Source organism: Abramis brama (assembly GCF_963993115.1).
Source record: "Abramis brama genome assembly, chromosome: 16".
Taxonomy (NCBI): domain Eukaryota; kingdom Metazoa; phylum Chordata; class Actinopteri; order Cypriniformes; family Leuciscidae; genus Abramis; species Abramis brama.
This window is the reverse complement of record NC_139978.1, coordinates 23,990,478-24,008,979: the sequence shown is the minus strand read 5'-3', so window position 1 is coordinate 24,008,979 and position 18,502 is coordinate 23,990,478. Positions and strand designations below refer to the sequence as shown.

Sequence of the window (18,502 nt, the reverse complement as noted above, 5' to 3'; positions counted from 1 at the left end):
TTACTTATGCCATTGACTCTTTGCTCGTTATAAACACAGGGACTAATAAGATTGTGTTCTTTTGTCGTTGTTGTTGAGTCTTAACGAATATTCATCTATTTAGATAGCCTACGGACACGTTTGCAGTTGGGACTCCATCCCAGAGAGACTGACCAATAGGAGAGCTGAGCGCGTTACACGCTTAGTATGTGCAAACAGTGTGGGGATAAAAGCGCAGCAATATCAACATCACGTCTGTTTTGTCACAAGCCTTGCCTGAAGGGAACATATCTTTTGGAAACAGCTATGTTTTTAAGACACGTGCTTTTCACTGCTGGAACGCAAAGCGTTTCTGTCATATTTTTGCTCCCCTTACTACTTTTAACGGAGACAGCGGAATTACCTAGCTGCAAAGAGGTAAGATACTAGGCTACTTATTGTGCATTAACAGATTGTCTTGCAACGTAACAATAGTCTTTTAAAAAATAACGCAAAATTATGTGTTTTTTCCTGTATATTTATTATTAATTTGCTGTTTATTTCTGACAGCTGCTAGAACTACATCTACATCATTACTTATTGACTGGCAGACTGTACTGGCTGAACTCACATTGACAGAATAACACATTTGTGAGCTAATGCTGTTGCTGATGGATCATTATAAACACCAAACATTATCAAACAGGACTGGAGGACTAGGCCAGTACTTTCTATATAAATAAACTGTTAGGTCCATAAATAGAAATACACTCAACATAGTTTCTTCACAGATCAGAAATTGAAAGGCACCTGTTTTGCTCACGTGCCAAGAATCATCTTGTACACACACATCATCACGCAGTGAAGCCTGTGTTTCACATTATGTCACTTTACAAATAAGAAACCATGAAAATATTCAGGAACAAATGGGAAAAAACTGGCATAGCATTTATCAGTTAAAAAAGCAAATAAGGGACATGAGCTGTATGTTTTCTTAGTTAATAAAAAAACCTCACATGCATCCGTATCAACTTTCAGTGTATGCTTGTTTCCTTTCTGATCAGCATGTTGAATTTTAAAGACCTTTTTGTTGTTGTTGCAGTCCACCTTTATGTTTCTGCTCTCCTCGGTTTTCTCAAGAAAATAATCATGTTTGATTAAGAGTGAGCATATGGAAATGGGTCGCGTCACACATTTACCTTATCATGTCCAGATAAGCTCGCCCGTTGCCTTAGAGAGCTGTGTGAAAAGGACATCTGCTGTTAGGGTCAGTTGACAAATGGCAGTATTGCTGTTGGTATACAGTACCTGCATTGATATACCTGTCTTTTTCTTTTTGTATTGGCAGTGAAACAAAAGTGTGTGCTATAGACACACTGATAAATAAATAAACAATTAAACTGACTTGCTCAGAACATGGCCAGATGCAGATTTATACAACATGACAGAAATCAGGACTTTCAATCTCTTAATTATCTTGTTAATTATAAGTATATATATATCTTAGTATATACAGTGCTATGCATAAGTTTAGACACCCATGCTAAAGTTGACTAAAAAGAGGAATAAAAAATCATCTTTTGGAAATTGAACTTAATGCCTTAATTAAAAAAAATAGGACAAATCCAACCTTTAAGGACACCAATTTTCTTTGTGAATGAATAATGTATCGTAAATAAATAAATGTTCTTCCTTAAAATACAGGGTGCATAAGTCTGGACACCCCTATGTTAAATTCCCATAGAGGCAGGCAGATTTTTATTTTTAAAGGCCAGTTACTTCATGGATCCAGGATACTATGCATCCTGATAAAGTTCCCTTGGCCTTTGGAATTAAAATAGCCCCACATCATCACATAGCCTTCACCATACCTAGAGATTGGCATGGGGTACTTTCCATAAGATCATCTCTCAATGCAAATCAAACCAGCTATTAGGCTAACTGAAATAAAACCATGCCAGTCTCCTATTTTAAGGAAGAACATTTATTTATTTACGATACATTATTCATTCACAAAGAAAATTGGTGTCCTTAAAGGTTGGATTTTTCCTATTTTTTTTAATTAAGGCATTAAGTTCAATTTCCAAAAGATGATTTTTTTATTCCTCTTTTTAGTCAACTTTAGCATGGGTGTCTAAACTTATGCATAGCACTGTATATGGTTCAGCTACGAAACTCTTCCGAGCAGCAGATTGGTTAACTTAAAGCCAATCATTTTGGTCAATCACTCTGTTTACCTAACTTATTTATTTCAGTCCCAAACTGGATCAACTCATTGCAGCACACTAATTTTTCTTAGCCCTCCACCTTCCCCAGCACCACCTGCCTAGATCTGCTAGGTGGTTTTCCTCGCAGTGGCTTGATTCTTTTCACTGTATTCATGTGCATTTTTCATCTGTACCCTCACTCATGCAGCAGAAGCAGCGTAGCAGATCTAGTTCGCCAAGCCTAAGCCAGGGACACACTTAACGACTGTAAGGCCAATTATGAATGTAATTTGGTACTTACGACTGATCATGACCAAACGCGCAGTGTCGCGTTCAGTCAGTGTTCACAGTCCGCGTTTAAAATTTGCTCCAGTCATTGGAAACAGTCTGTAAGTGTGTTCAGTTCAGTCTTAGAATGTTTAAGCTAGTGGTTAAGTGTGTCCTCGTTTCAGCTAGTCGTTAAGTGTGTCCCCGGCATAAGCCTATGCACATGCCATGCTTATCAATAAATGCTGTTTATATATATATATATATATATATATATATATGTGTGTGTGTGAGTGTGTGTGTTTGTGCTTGCGCAGAAATAACATTATTGTCTAATTTTATCATTATGATTGCAAATATAATTGAAAATAGGCCTTGCCAATGACCTTGTGAAAAGAAAAAAAAACACAGACAGCAAATGTTTTATGTGGGAGTAAGAGATTAATCAGGTAATCTGACTCCTACAAAACACCATAGAAACAAATGTCACTCCGTTCTGTTGCCTTGGTTTTTTGGTTTCATCATTTATATGGATGTGGAGATTATGATGTGGACTGCTTGTTCAGAACAACTTTTCTTTCTTTCTTTGTTTTTTTCTTACTTTCTTTCTCCTCACTAAACATAACGTAGCTGAACTAACACAAAGCACATAGGAACCGCTACCACTTGTCATGTTAAGGTTTTGTTAACAATTAATCTAGTTTCATTCCACATGGGTTATTCTGATTTGCTCTGTGAAGTGTCTGCTGTTACCTCAGGTGCCATTTAGTCAGGTTCATGATTCTTTCCAGCTGCCTGTTCTTTGGGGGAGTTAGCTGTCAACATGTACAAACCATTTGTTTCATTTAAACCGCACCTTTAAGCATTTAAGTATCTCTTAGTAGATTATTATGTTAAGTAAAATTTGAATAAATATAAACAAAATGTTTAGAGGTGTTAAAGGTTTATTTACTCAACATTTTATTTCATCTGCTTCTCCCTCTTCGAACAATGGTGAGTAAATAATAGGCAACCTGTTAAAGACTGTTTGTTTAGACAAGGATACGAAGACATCCTTGAAGCTGATCACGGGTGGATCCGCCTACAGTGCAAATATTGATCCGACACAGTATTTTAAAAGGAGATAATCCAGAGGCATATTAATCGCAAGATGTTAGTAACTACAACATCAGAGGGTTGGTTTCCACAGTGACAACAAATTTGTATTATGTCTGTGAAGCACAAAGTGAAAAGTTTAGCATCTCAGCTAATAATACTGAAAATGACCTAAAAGTACTAGAGACAGACTTTGGAGAATGCTATAGTACTGTAATAATGTTGCAGCATTTGTCTTGTGGCTAGGTTGATTGTTTTGCACATTGTAATGGACTGTTTTTTTTTTTTTCTTAGCTGAAGCATTATATACAGGTACATTTTTTTAATAATTCGAACTGAAATCAACATTTCATGTCCACATTTTATTTAAATATTTGTAGAGTAACGGCTTTCTAAAACACTCTGCATCGGCCTCTTTATCGTTTTATTAGTTTCTTTTTCCTGATAGTAACTGGATGACTGCACAATGTCATTTTTTTTACATAAATACTTCAGTCATTACTGACTAAGGTTGATGTGGTTGACATCTCTAAAGTTGTCCAAGTGTGCCAACAAATGTATTAACCTTGCAAAATATTGTCACTTTTTTTCATGGTCCTATTTTCAAAACTGAATGACACAGAAAGACATTTTAATTCATTTGTTATTGTATGTTTCATTATTTTGCAGTCCGATTACCATTTTGAGTACACAGACTGTGACGTTTTGGGCTCTCGATGGAGAGTGGCGATACCCAACAAGCCAGAGACATGCACTGGCCTACCTGATCCAGTCAAAGGCACCCAATGCAGTGAGTCCCTACAATACACGTGTTTTGTTTTCATGTTTTACCGGGACTTTCCATAGACATGATTTTTATACTGTACAAACTGTATATTCTATCCCCTTACACTAACCCATACCCCTAAACCTACCCATCACAGAAAACTTTCTGCATTTTTACATTTTCAAAAAACATCACATAGTATGATTTATAAACTGTTTTCCTCATGGGGACCAAAAATGTCCATAAAAAGGACAAGGATTTCTGATATTGCATCTTTGTGGGGATGTTTTGTCCCCATAATGTAGGGTTTATCAGGCTACACACACAGACACTAACTACTAGATACAAATTATTAATGATAGCATGCTATGTTACAAGTTGTAGAGTTTTCGAATCTAGAAAGCCATTAAGATACTTTAATTGTGTTGTGTTTTTTTCTATGTTGTCAGCGTTCACCTGTAATGAAGGCGAATTTCTGGACATGAGGACTCAAGAGTGTCAGAAATGCGTCGCAGGGACCTATTCTCTTGGGACGGGTGTTGCCTTCGATGAGTGGGACAGTTTTCCCACTGGCTTTATCAGCCATGGCATCAATATTAACTTTGGAGACACTTACACAAATTGCTCCAAGTGAGTGACTCATATGTATGTAAAATGAGAACTACTGCATTCATAAAATGCAAAAGGGTGCTAGTGCTCAAAATTCAAGATCAAGTGGATGGCTGAGCCATTTAACATTCACTTAACTGTAATTGCATGCACATAATGTTTAATAGTAAATGTAAAAGTGCTTGACGAGTCAGGACCTTGAGTTATTTGAATTTAAATTAAATTGAAGAACAGACATTTGTGGAAATTTGCTTTTATGGGAACCCATTGCATGTGTCTCTTGCATTTGTATAGCTCAACATGGATCCCAAAAGGTGACTATGTTGCCTCTAACACAGATGAATGCACTTCAACTCTTTCCTATGCTGTGAGTTTGAAGAAGCCTGGATCTGTGTCCTTCCAGTACTTCTATCCAGACAGCAACATATTTTTTGAGTTTTATGTAAGTAAACAAAGAATACACAGCATTAAAGACATTATGGTCAGTTAAATTGCATATTTATATGTAATATTTAAATAACATAGTAGACAATAAAGGTAATAAACTGAGTTTTATAATAACCAAATGTGTTTCTGGTGGTATATACCCTGATAATGTTGTTATGCATGATATGGGATATGACAACATAAGTGTGTTAACAGGTTCAGAATGACCAGTGTCAGTCTACAGACTCTCAACGTCGCTGGATGAAGATATCCGAAAGTGATTGGGATTATCATTATGTAAGTATGTGTGTATCTTTTGAGAGAATATGTGGAAGTCTCCGGCCTCATAACCTTTTCTTGTTGCTGTCTATCCAGGTAGAGCTGAGTAGTGGTAACAATGTCTTGTACTGGAAAACAACGGGTTTCACTTTGGCTGCCAACACTGCCAAACCGGTTCTGCTGAAGAACATTAGCATCTTAGGTATTTATCCATCACAATTATTTGTGTACTACTTCAAATAAAGATGGCATGTTGGGAATACTTTTTAAATGCATAAAAAAAAAACAATTATAAAATAACAATTGACCTTTTTTCTTCTCAGGGGTCTCATATACATCTGAGTGTTTTCACTGTAAGCCTGGTACCTATAGTGATAAACCAGGGGCTTCCCACTGCATCCCATGCGCTGCTAATTCATACTCTAATAAGGGAGCCACTGCGTGTCAACCCTGTGAGGCAGACAAATATTCAGGTGCGTCTCAGCATTTTTAAAGCAAAATGACCATGTTAATTCAGGTCGGCCATCAGGGTCAGCAGCTGCTGCTGTTTGTGCTCCATGTCATTCCATCTTCATCTCTGCTCATATATTTTTTTTCCATTTGTACTTAGATGTGTAGGCCTATATGTGAGGATGTTTTGTGCTAGTGGAATATTTACAGTATATTTGTAATGATTTACTGTATTTTATAATTTATAAAATGTTAGCTATTAAAAGAGCTTAATTGTTAAATATTTTGTTGTTAAATGGGCTATATGTAATCATCTTAATGGATTAATGGATTTTTGTATTGCAAATGTGTGAACAGCTTGTAACAAAACTGAAAAGAAGGAAAAAACACGACATTTCCACATTTCCTGACTTCCTAGCCTGTAGACTGGTTTCACAGGAAAAATCCAAAGGATGTCAAGATTACGCGTGCTCCCGCTACTCTCTTCCATTCTCAACTATTATAAAAGTGTTATTTTAATTAGGCTACCTCATCTGTCGACATGATGCCGGTGAATCACAGAATGACCAGATGCTTTCTAAACTGCCGCTTTCTCACCCCGTCGTTTTTTTGAGGGTTTATTTTGTTATTGAGAGGAAAACGCGCAGCACAGATTTGCATATTCATCTAAACGTCGCTCTCAGCAGCGTGGATGGCGTCTGGATGTTCGCTGCAACGGTATTTCCAACATTTTACTTCTAAGCAAAGAACGAAAAAGAATTTCGCAGTCAGTCTCTTCTCTTGTAGGCCTACGCAATGTTTGCACGAGTGCGAGGCTGGGTGAGCACGAGCAATAAGTTCCTGTCTGCAGTTCACAAACGGCCACCGATGTCGCTAACAAGGGTTTCTAAATTCTAAATATAGCCTAGTCCAAACCTATGCTTAAAGTTTAAACTATCAAATAGCCTTCTGTATGGCTTATACCTACTTTTTTACAAAGCATTTAATCAAATGTTTTTTTAATGCCTGGTGTGGTGGTCACCCAAAAAAATGCCTTGTGAAGAGTTTTGACCGTTACATCTGCATAGATGTGATGAAGCATTTAAATGTAACCACATGCAAGTAAATGTTAAGTAAATGAAGCAAATGGATTTGCCTACTGTGTTTTATCACTTTATCTAAACGAGTGTGTGTGCGTGTGTTTTTCCTAATGCCACTGGCGTTTTCCTCTCCTGTAACTCTAGGGATTGGTTCTGGAACCTGTCTGCAGCGACCGCCCTGCAAAGCGACTGATTACTTCTATACTCACACACCATGTGACTCCAGTGGTCAGGTGCTTTTTTATTTTATTTTATTTTTGTGTTCAAACTTGTAGTTCAGTTCTCTTGTTTTTTTTGGTCCAGACCAGAAAATGATACTTTTAACCGAACCTAATACAAAAAAACAGCTTTTATGGCGTATATACCTAATCCAAAACAATGCTGTGTGCTAGGCTAAATGCGCTTGTTGTATGTGTGTACATGGTATTTTTACCAGCTGAGAACTCACAAAAAGCTTATAAAATGTGTAAAAGAGTCAAAAAGGAATTCGAAGATCTGCTGCAAGGAGACGGCAGTCCCGACATCTGTACTGAAATGTAATGGGCAACAGCTATGATGAGAAAAAAAACAGATAAGCTTCAGCATTCTGTCTTTTTAGGGTCGCATCCTGTGACATCATGTCCTGTTTTTGATTTGTTTAGATGTATTTGGTCTGTGTTGCGTTCACATTTCATTCAAACCGCATCAGAGTACCCTTGCGCTGCAGGGTTCAGATGGCAGTGTTCACACTAACAGAACAATCACACCAAATTTTGTTTTAATCTAATCAAAACTAGCAAGCGTGAACACACCCTAAATGTCCATTTATACATTAAATCATCTCCCTCTGACTGTTTTTGTTTGTGTGTGTATTTAGACGCAGCTGATGTATAAATGGATTGAGCCCAAGATCTGCAGTGAGAGTGTGGAGGAGGCAGTGCAGCTCCCGGCCTCAGGGGAGATGGTGGCCTGTACTCCATGCAATCCTGGATTCTTCTCCAGCAACACCTCCACCTGTGAACCCTGCCCACATGGCTTCTATTCAAATGGGACAGGTAGAGAGACACAGCCAACAGGACAGAGAAAAACAAGCATTAAACTAACCTTTGACAGCATATGCATCAGTGTTATATCTCTAGATGACAACACTACATTTGTATGCTCATGTGTATTATTTTAGTGCATCAATAACAGAATTCAGTATTAGAAATCACCAACTGTGTTACATGTGTTCAGAATGTTCTGAGTGTCCCGCTGGAACGGAACCAGTTGTGGGTTTTGAGTATAAATGGTGGAACAAGATGCCCGGCAACATGAGGAGTTCAGTCTTCAGCTCAGAATACAGTAGCACTGAGAGGAGCACAGGTACATTTTGAGTGAGCCACTGACTGGGGGATATAGTTTTTTTTTTTTTTTAGACATTTTTTGTTTTGTTTTGCCATAGTTGTTGATGTAAAGGGGTTTTGTTGTATCAGGCTGGGAGGTTGCGGGTGAGTACATCTACACCACGCCAAGCGACCAGGACTCTGATTACATGCTGCTGACGCTCACAGTTCCTGGATACAGGTGAGCACACACTGCTCTCATATGTTAACAAACAGCAACTGCATCTTATTAATGATCTCAATATGTTAAATGAAGCATCAGCATTACTAATACCAGAGACATAAAACCTGGGTTAGTAATTTAATGTCATTTTGGTCTTTCCTTTTTTCAGCCAGCCTCATTCCCTAACTGAAGACAAAGAGAGAGTCGCGCTTTCCAGAATAACATTTGTGTTTGAAACGAAGTGTACAGCTGATTGTAAACTGTATTTCATGGCTGTGAGTTTGACCATGTTTTATATTCTAATATATGTGAAATTTACAATTAGAGCTTGAACAGCCTTTTATTTTTGTTTTTAACTTTTATATCTAATATCTGTTAGCTTACTTTTCCAGTATACAGATGAGTTTTGTCTTTTATTGTTTAAAATAAAAATTATATAGATAAGTTAAGGGTCAGTAGGATTTTTTTTTATGTTTTTGAAATAAGTCTCTTATGCTAATAAAAAAATACAGTAAAAACGGTAATATTGTGAAATACTACTACAATGTAAAAAGTCATTTGTTCCTGTAATGAATTTTCAGCAGAAACAACATGCTAATTTTTTAATTATTATCAATAAAAATGCTTAATATTTTTGTGGAAACTGAATAGAAGCTCAAAGAATAGCATTTCTTTGAAACAGAAATCTTTTGTAACATTATAAATGTCTTTACTTTCCATTTTGATCAGTTCAATGCATCCTTTCCTTTGCTGAATAACACTATTAATTTATTTAAAAATAAACATATAATATAATCATTATAATATTTTTGCCTTATCTTTCAGAGTTTTAATGTCTAAAATTTGTCTACATCTCTCCTCAGGGGCAGAATGAAAGGAATAATATGATTGTGGAGAGTTGGTCAGGCACTATGGGAAAGCAGTCCTACTCTTATCTTATTAAAAGCAACAACACTGTTAGCTTCACCTGGGGTTTTCAGCGCACTGCGACCTTCAACATGGTGAGATTAAACCGGAATCTTTCACTTTCTGTTTTGTTTTTACTTTTTTTTTACCGTCAAGTAACAGAATTTTTAGACTCTAAAAAGCCTTTGATAATCTATGACTGTGTGTCTGTGTTACAGAAAAATGAATACAGCTCTGACCTGGCTAAGATCTACTCAGTTCATCTCACTAACGTGATTGGGGGTGTGGCTTCAGAATGTCGACAGTGTGCTCTGGCTGACTCTGCCTCTGCCTGCGTTCCCTGCTCTCCAGGACACTACATGCTGAACGGCACTGGAGTGTGTATAAGCTGTCCCTCAAATACCATCATCAGGCCCGAGCAGCCAGTCGGAAAGGAAGCCTGCATACCTTGTGGACCCAATACTTACAGTAATGAAGTAAGCACTCAATGATTAACACTACTTATGATATATATATACACACACACACACACACACACGTATGTATGTAGGCCTATACAACAGTTCTTTCTGGTTCTCGAATCTGATTGGCTGAAAGCCTTTTCCAGCCGTGCGATATTCCCCCATACTGTCTATGTATTCCCCCAGTATTGACACAATAACCGTTTCACCGTTTGTATCTTGGCTTATGGCGGCTGTCATGGCGGTCAAGCAAATCCACCATATTTTTGAATGTAGTTTTAGAGTTTTTTAGGTGAGAAAGTAGTTATTTAGACCTCAAATATGTGACTCATATATAAACATAATGCCTATTTTACAATTTGAAACCACTATCCAAAAGGACAAAAAGGGAAGTAAATTGATATAGCCTATTAAAAAATAGCCCTTTGTAATCTCATTGTCATACTGCTTACGCATGCATAAAGTTATAAGAATTGAGCTTAATAGCCTACAGTGCATCAAAGTGGATTAATATTTTGATAAGTAATTTGTCCATTATTGTATTGTGGATACTGGGAATATAGCCTATGTTTTCAATGCACCTTGACCTATAACAATCCACTGTTGAAACTATTTTGTATAAAATTAATTTACTATGTATTTATTTGATTGAGTTTTATTTGACTGACCATTCATGGTAGCGCCACCTAAATAATAATTATTTATAACAATATGATATGAATGATTGCCTATTCTACATCGATCAGTGCCTTCAATACCAGCGCTATCTCACGACCAATTCGTACTAGTGAGTAAAATGTGACTGATTCGTATGAATTCGTACGATTTGTCTAAACCCCAGTGATGGTTAGGTTTAGGGGCGGGGCCAAGGGTAGGTCATTCATACAAATTGGGCAACTCCTAAAATATGTACAATTTAGCAAAAAAAGGTACAAATTCGTACAAGTGAGGTCGTATGAATTCGTATGAATTAGCCACCTCGTAAAATTTGTACGAATTGCCGTGAGATCGGGTTGTCAGTACCCTTTATTTATTGCAATATATTTATTAATTTCCCCCAAAAATAAATTTACAAAGTTGCATTGTAAACTGTGCAGTTTATTAACCACAGATCCTAGACTTAAGTTCTCAGTATTTTTTTTTTTTTTTTTTAACAGTTTTTATTAACTCATTAGCTTTTTGAATCAATGGTTTACTGACGCCTGTTGACTGACAACAGTCCCGCCTACTGGCCGGAACAGGTACTGTTCATCCTCTGGCTATAAATGAATGCCTGATACATAAAATGAGAGGGCTTTAAAACTGCAGTGAGCTGAAAGAACAGGGGCCGCTCACACAGAATGGAAAATACCACATGGTCTTAAACATTTTAAAAGGTGAACTACTTTTGTATAGATAAATAAATTGTTGTTACAAATTAGTTTTGTATAAATGAATTAAATATTTAGTAGGTAAACAGTTTTAAAAAAAATTTACCTTTAAAAAGGCTTTTTTTGTGAATTTTTGGTATTTAAATTGGTATCAAGAATTGTGCATTTCTATGTAGGGTTGCAGGCCTTGTATACTGTATATCCATTAATATATAATTTCTGATTTAGACACTGTAATATTTTGCTGCTTATATAAAAGTCCTAGTCATATTGAAGAATTTCTGTCATACAATGAAAATCTCTATCACTCATGCATACTTACTAAAGTGAAATAATGAATACAAATTCTTCAAAATTATTATAAAAATATCATAATTAATTTCTTATTTTTTAATAATAATTCAATTTAATTATTATATTTTATGATTATATATGCATATTTTTATTAACTTTCCTTATGATGATATTTGCAGTTTGTGCACTTTCCAAATATTTTATATATCCATCCAGTTATTGTTACATACGTTTGTTTTCTTTGTCCACAGGGCCGTTCTGCGTGCATGAGTGACTGTACATTAGCACTGCATCTTAAAGGAGAGACCTTGCATTATGATTTCTCTCCGCTGGCAAACGCCACAGGCTTCCAGAGCAGCCCACGCTTCACCAGTAAAGGGCTGCAATATATCCACCATTTCAGTGTGGCACTGTGTGGAACAGAAGTAAGAGAATAAATTAGACCAGATGAAGTTTTAAACTGTGAAGTCTGAGTAGTAAAAGCTCAGAATCACACAATAAAGTGTGTCTGTCTCTTATCTAGAACAGGGTTCTTGCATCCTGTGTGGATAATGTCACTGAAAGCAAGAGGGATGTAAAAGGCTACATCTGTCAGTCCACTGTAGTGCCTTCTGAGATCAGGGGTCAGAGCGTTGTGTCCTCTCAGCCCTTCAGTATTGGAGACACTTTAATTGGTGAGTGCTACCGCTGCTTTGAAATCGCTATCAAATAAACCCATGCCAGCTGGACATAGGGATTTATCAGATGCTAAATGTTTTATACACAGGAGTGAGCACTGACTACAAATTTGATGACATCTCGTCATTGGACGGCGACTTTCCTGTTGAATCAGAGCTGCCGGATGTCATATTCTACTACAGGTGAGTACTTGCTTTCAGTGATATATTCTAATGCTTTTATTGTGTTTACAAACTCTGAACTCAACTCAGTATCTCAGTGATTTTCTTCAGATTGACCTGTAATGTTATGTTCTTCTCATTAATGGTGTCAACAGATCTAGAGAAACTACGCAAGCATGTAAAAATGGAAGATCAACCTCCATTAGGCTTCGATGTGATCCCACTGTAACACTGAAAGACCATGTTTCCCTACCAAGGTACAAAACGAAAATGTTTACTTTTGGGTAGGGCTGCACGTTTGATCAATATAAAACCGAAATCGTGATTATGGTTTAGTATGATTATCAAATCACAAAGGCTGCAATTTAATTACATAAATATATATGCTGCGTGTTTCAGAGTGAAGTGTGCCACTGTGTTCTTGTACACATGAGCAGCTCATAATCCAGTGGTTTTAGTGCCTCTGAGCGACTTGAACTCACCTCTGCATGTGTTCTGAGTTTGACTCGCATATTACGTACATTTGGGAATGCAATATGAGGCAACCATCTTCTAAAACTTGTAATGAGAAGAATTTTTTAAACCGGCTGTTGTCAACAAAAGAGAAGCTTTAAGCTCCCTGTGGTTTTCTGCTAAAATAAAAACTTGATGGTGTCACATCTAGTTAATTTTTGTTCAAGGGACTTTTATTTTGATTTTCATTTCACTCAATGGTTCCTGTGTTCTTAGTTTCTGTGTTTAGTACATGTTTTCTTGGTTGTCATGGTTTCTAATATGACTTTTATTTCTTTCTGTAGTTACCGATTATGTTCTAGTTTAGTTCTTCATTATGTGTATAAATACTCCTTAGATTCTTTTACAAAGCTCTCACTTTTTAGTTTACATGGTGGACTATTCTTGTTCTCTTCATCGTCTTCTTGTTTGTTTAATTATAATAAAGATGGCTGCACATAGATCCTCACCTCTACTCTAAACATTACTGATGGTTAAAAGTTTGAAGATTTAGAAATTAAGACAGCCACAAATATAAAAATATTGTATTTTTACAGTTTTTACAGTATTATTTTATTTTTATTTTACTGGAAATATTATAATAATATTTCTTAATTATTATAATAATATTTTTATTTAGTAATAATAATCATCATCATCTATAATGAAAACTTGGACTAAATTGTGCAGCCTTGCAAACAAGCAATGTTTGCAATTTTTTATTATAATTTTCCCCTATATTTGGGACTGTTACAATGAAAAAATTAAGACCAGTAAAGACATTGATTTGAAAGTGTGAATATTGTATGAGTTTGGACTGAACTTTAACAAGCTTTGTGTATGTAATCCAACTCGGAAACAACAGAGGATGGAGGAATATCACTCTTTATTGCTTGCTTTCTGTCTTTGGTGTAGTAAGTGCTCAGAGGGCACCTGTGACGGCTGCTCCTTCCATTTCCTGTGGCGTTCCCAGCATGCCTGTCCTCTCTGCTCTGAGAGAAACTATAAGGAGATCGTGAGTGCTTGTATCCAAGGAATTCAGGTACATGTCAACTTACATCATGATACAGTAACTGAATTAAAAAAAAAAATTCCCCCACTCTGAAATGGACCATTTATTGTAGAACAGGGGTTCCCAATTCCAGTCATCACGCCTCCCTGTTCTTCACATTTTGTATGTCTCTCTTATCTGACATGCTCAGTTGAGGGGTTTTAAGTCCACTTCGCAGCGCACTTACGGTTGAATGGAACCCCATTCAACCGTAAGTGCGCTGCGAAGTGTACTTAAAAGGGTATTTCGCCATCTTAAAGGTTGTATCAGTGATTTCAGACCCCCCAAAAAATGTATCACATTCATCTAATCTTTCCTAACGATCCGCTAGCTGCCCGCCCCATAAGCATGCCGTCAAAAAAACGCGTCTCTGAAGGCAGCCTAGGCTCTGAGATCTGCACACAAAAACAATTGGGTTCACCAACCACTCAAAACCAAAACAAACAGTGTTCCAACCAATCACTGACAGGGGGAGGGTGTTGTGAGGTTTTGCGCTCGTGCATGGCTGCAAGCGAAGTCGCAGCTGAAGAAGAAGTTGGCTCAAAACCTCACAACACCCTCCCCCTGTCGTGATTGGTTGGAACACTATTTGTTTTGGTTTTGAGTGGTTGGTGAACCCAATTGTTTTTGTGTGCAGATCTCAGAGCCTAGGCTGCCTTCAGAGACGCGTTTTTTTGACGGCATGCTTATGGGGCGGGCAGCTAGCGGATCGTTAGGAAAGATTAGATGAATGTGATACATTTTTTGGGGGGCCTGAAATCACTGATACAACCTTTAAGATCCTAATCCAAAGCAGGTGTCATGGGTGTAAATTGCGTGAGATGCGACAGTTACAAGTCAACTATCATGATGACAGGTTAAATGAGATAAAACAACATATTTAAAGGGTTAGTTCACCCAAAAATGAAAATTCTGTCAGTAATTACTCACCCTCAAGTCTTACTAGTGAACTAACCCTTTAATATAACCTTATTACATTAATTTCCTATTAAAGTCCACATGAAATCAAAATTGACCATATTTACTTTGCCTAAATTGATCGTTTTGTGGTGAACAATTCATCCATGCAAGTTAATCCACACAAAAAAATTTTTTGGCTTCGTAATCTTTAATCAAAATCTGAAAATGCCCCTCCCCTCTGCATTGGAGGACCTTCCCTGATGACGTAGGTTTGAGGACTTGGGTTGGGAAACGCTTAACCACTCCCCTCAAACCGTTAGTCTGTTATGAGCGAGAGATGGAGAGGAGGAGCGCTAGAGTAAAACCCTGCCCTCTGTTCAATATTCCTTTTCACTGGGAAATACGTCACAACACTGGAGAAAAGTCGTTTGCAACTTCCGGTTCACGCGGACTTTAAACATCGCAACATACATTTATCCATCAGTTTTGGGCTCTGGACCTTAAAAGATTAGATTAAGTGAAATTTTAAATTAATGAATATTTATATGGATGTATTATACACATGCATATTAAATTAAAGTATGGTCATTTATATTCATTTAGAGGATTTTTAAGGTTTGATGCCATAATAAAAATAATATGCATGACTTAAGTTTCGTCTGTGTTTGATGACGTTGCAGGGTGTTCTGAATGAATGCATTTTGTTAAGTGAAGTGAACTTCAACAGATATCCCATGCTTAGGGAGTAGGGAACAGTGAACACTGCATAGGGTAAGTTGGCTTGCACGATTTATGTTTCTTTCTCCAGAACTTCCCTGTAAGGGAACATAGTGAGCATCGATGCTGCCTGGTTCTCACAGTGCATTGTGGGATTTTTTAGGGAGTCAACTTTCAGGTTACTGGAAGGATTTTGCGATGGAGACAGCTCTTAAAATGGCGACTGCCTGATCAGTGCCCTGACTACTAGGGAGCAGATTGAGATGCACACATACAAACTGTGCAGAGCGGAGAGGCACAGGGACTGGAATTGGGGACTACTTGTAGAACAATCCTGTATATTTTGACTTAATGTTGCTAAAATGTGTTTGTGTTTCTCAGAGGACTACCTATGTGTGGCAGCAACCTCTGAGGTGCACAGGCGGGGTGTCGCTGCCGTCTCAGCAGATTAGTGCCTGTGTGACACTGGACTTCTGGCTGAAATTTGGCGTCTCCATTGGAACTGTGGCTGCCGTATTGCTCATTACACTTATCTGCTACTTCTGGAAAAGGACACGCAAGTGAGAGTCCATTACTGAATGTGATATGTAGTTTATTATCTTTCAGAAAACTGATGCATTTCATAAAGTCTTGCAGATATGCATATAAAGCATCCAATAACAGAAAGTGGAAAACTAAGCAGCGTACATTTGAAATTAACTAAGTTTAATTGAATCTAATGAAAATTTAAATGAAGATGGATGAGTATAGCAGTATTTATTATAAAGGATTTATCTGTGCACAATGCACATCATTATTATTTTTTTCAATTCATGTTCCCTCATAATCTTTAACCAAAATAACAAAATTCCCTTCCCTTTTGCAACATCATCTCTCGGTTTCACAGACAAAAATGCATGTTGAGCTGTTTTAACTGAAAGCAACTTGCACTGACATATCTTAAGATATGTCACTGCCATTGTTTTGTCTCAAGATGCACACCAGTAATGTTTTTTCTAAAGCAAGTTTATAAAAGGCCAAATCCTGGCTTAATCGAAGCCCTGTCTGTGAAACCAGGCCTATGTCTTCTATGATGACATGTTTACTTACCACAATAATCTAACCATCCAATCAAGTCATGCCCTTCATTTTTTTCTTGTTTGAGAAGCCATTTCACTTGCATATATAGTTGTAATATTTCCTACTGATATTTCCTACTGACACACTACAGCAAAATATATAAATAACTGACTTAAAATATTAACATGCCTAAGATATTAACATGTCTAAGACTTTTGCACAGTACTATATATATATATATATATATATATATATATATATATATATATATATATATATATATTGAAACCCAGTGTGTCTAGAATTTTAGGTTTTGATCAAGAATTCATGATCTATCCACATGAATAGATAAGCTGTATAAGAGTATTCATGCCCTCTCTTTAGGCTGCAGTATAAGTACTCTAAGCTAATGATGACTGCAGGAGATAAGGAGTGTGAACTCCCAGCTGCAGATAGCTGTGCCATCATGGAGGGAGAAGATGCAGAGGATGACCTCATCTATCTCTCAAAAAAATCATTCTTCACCAAAATCAAGTCATATTCCAGAGAGGTGAGGAGGTCACAAGACAGACTTTATTTTTCTATGTACCACTAACTCTATAGATCTTCTTGATGACACTCAAGAATGTCATTTTCTAATGTTACAATAATATTTAATAGTGTTAACAGACCGATATAGACATTTTCTTAATAAAATGATGTTCTTTTACAGAGAACGTCAGATGGCTTTGATTCTGTTCCTCTTAAATCATCAGCTGCCCAGGAGATGGAGATGAACTAGAACCTCTCAGATGCAGGGAAAGCCAGCAGGAAATGTTTGGCCTGTCATGTGACATCCTTGACACTATAGTGGACATTATAACATCAATACTGCTATTCCCAAAGAGACTGAGGGAAGCAAATGACTCAAAAACAAGTCTGCCTTATTCAAGAGCACCCTTATCAACCTGTTTGTTTCTCCTAGATTCAGCAAATCCAGTCTACATGCCGACTGAAGGCAAAACTGGCATGAGAAGGGTTTTTTTTTTTTAATGTGAGCTTTGTTGTTTTTGTTATTTGCCTATAGGCCTACACAAATTTTATACTAAACACAAATGTTTGTGAAAGATAATGGTGGAAAATCCACATTACATTTGTTACATGCCATTACATGTACGTGCCATTTTGGGTTACACTTTATTTTAAGTTATCCATGTTACAGTGTAATTATAGCCTACATTTAAGTATGGAGTAATAATAATTAACTATGTTGCCTACTTACTATAGGGTTAGGAATAGGGATTAGTTTAGAGTTAGTTGCATGCAATTATTACTATAGTAACTACATGTAACATGTAACAAGGACACTGTAAAATAAAGTGTTACCCCATACTATGATCTTTTTCTTTTATTTTAGGTCAGTCATATGTTGTTTTCATGAATTTGAGAGCTAAACCTGCCATACAAGTGCTTGCAATATATTGATTTTTTCTATTTGTAAATCACTTGAATGTTTTGGCATACTAGAATTTATGTTGTGTGAGAAAAATTTTTTTTTTTTTTTTTAATTGTTATTTGTATTTTAGGAAATGTCATCTAAGTTAGTCTGTGATGTTTTTTATTATTATTAAAAAGAATAGCCCACTTGATATTGAAAAGCTGCTGTGTCTATTGTTTATTAAATCTTAAGATGAACTAATTACACCAAAACTACAAAAACAACTATATCAGTAAGGACAAAAATAAAAACGCGTGTGCCTAGGTTTTAAAA

General features: G+C 36.7%; 1 protein-coding gene across 2 annotated transcripts; it reads left to right on the top strand.

Annotated features, from left to right (window-relative positions):
• Positions 1–186: 186 nt before the first annotated feature.
• Positions 187–18,385, top strand: elapor1 (endosome-lysosome associated apoptosis and autophagy regulator 1; the record flags this gene model as incomplete). Of its 2 annotated transcripts, XM_084087862.1 has the most annotated exons (23): positions 262–396; positions 2,805–2,881; positions 4,197–4,317; positions 4,743–4,923; positions 5,197–5,344; positions 5,545–5,625; positions 5,704–5,809; positions 5,931–6,080; positions 7,281–7,369; positions 7,993–8,170; positions 8,352–8,480; positions 8,591–8,681; positions 8,833–8,938; positions 9,527–9,664; positions 9,788–10,045; positions 11,946–12,119; positions 12,218–12,368; positions 12,461–12,554; positions 12,689–12,790; positions 13,941–14,067; positions 16,075–16,253; positions 17,137–17,302; positions 17,465–18,385. In XM_084087862.1, the coding sequence occupies 20 exons, from the start codon at positions 4,775–4,777 to the stop codon at positions 17,531–17,533; spliced, it is 2,685 nt and encodes an 894-aa protein (XP_083943988.1). In that variant the 3' UTR covers positions 17,534–18,385. The 2 variants fall into 2 exon arrangements, with proteins under 2 accessions (XP_083943987.1, XP_083943988.1); XM_084087861.1 differs by lacking the exon at positions 2,805–2,881 and having other exon boundaries at positions 187–396.
• Positions 18,386–18,502: the final 117 nt, after the last annotated feature.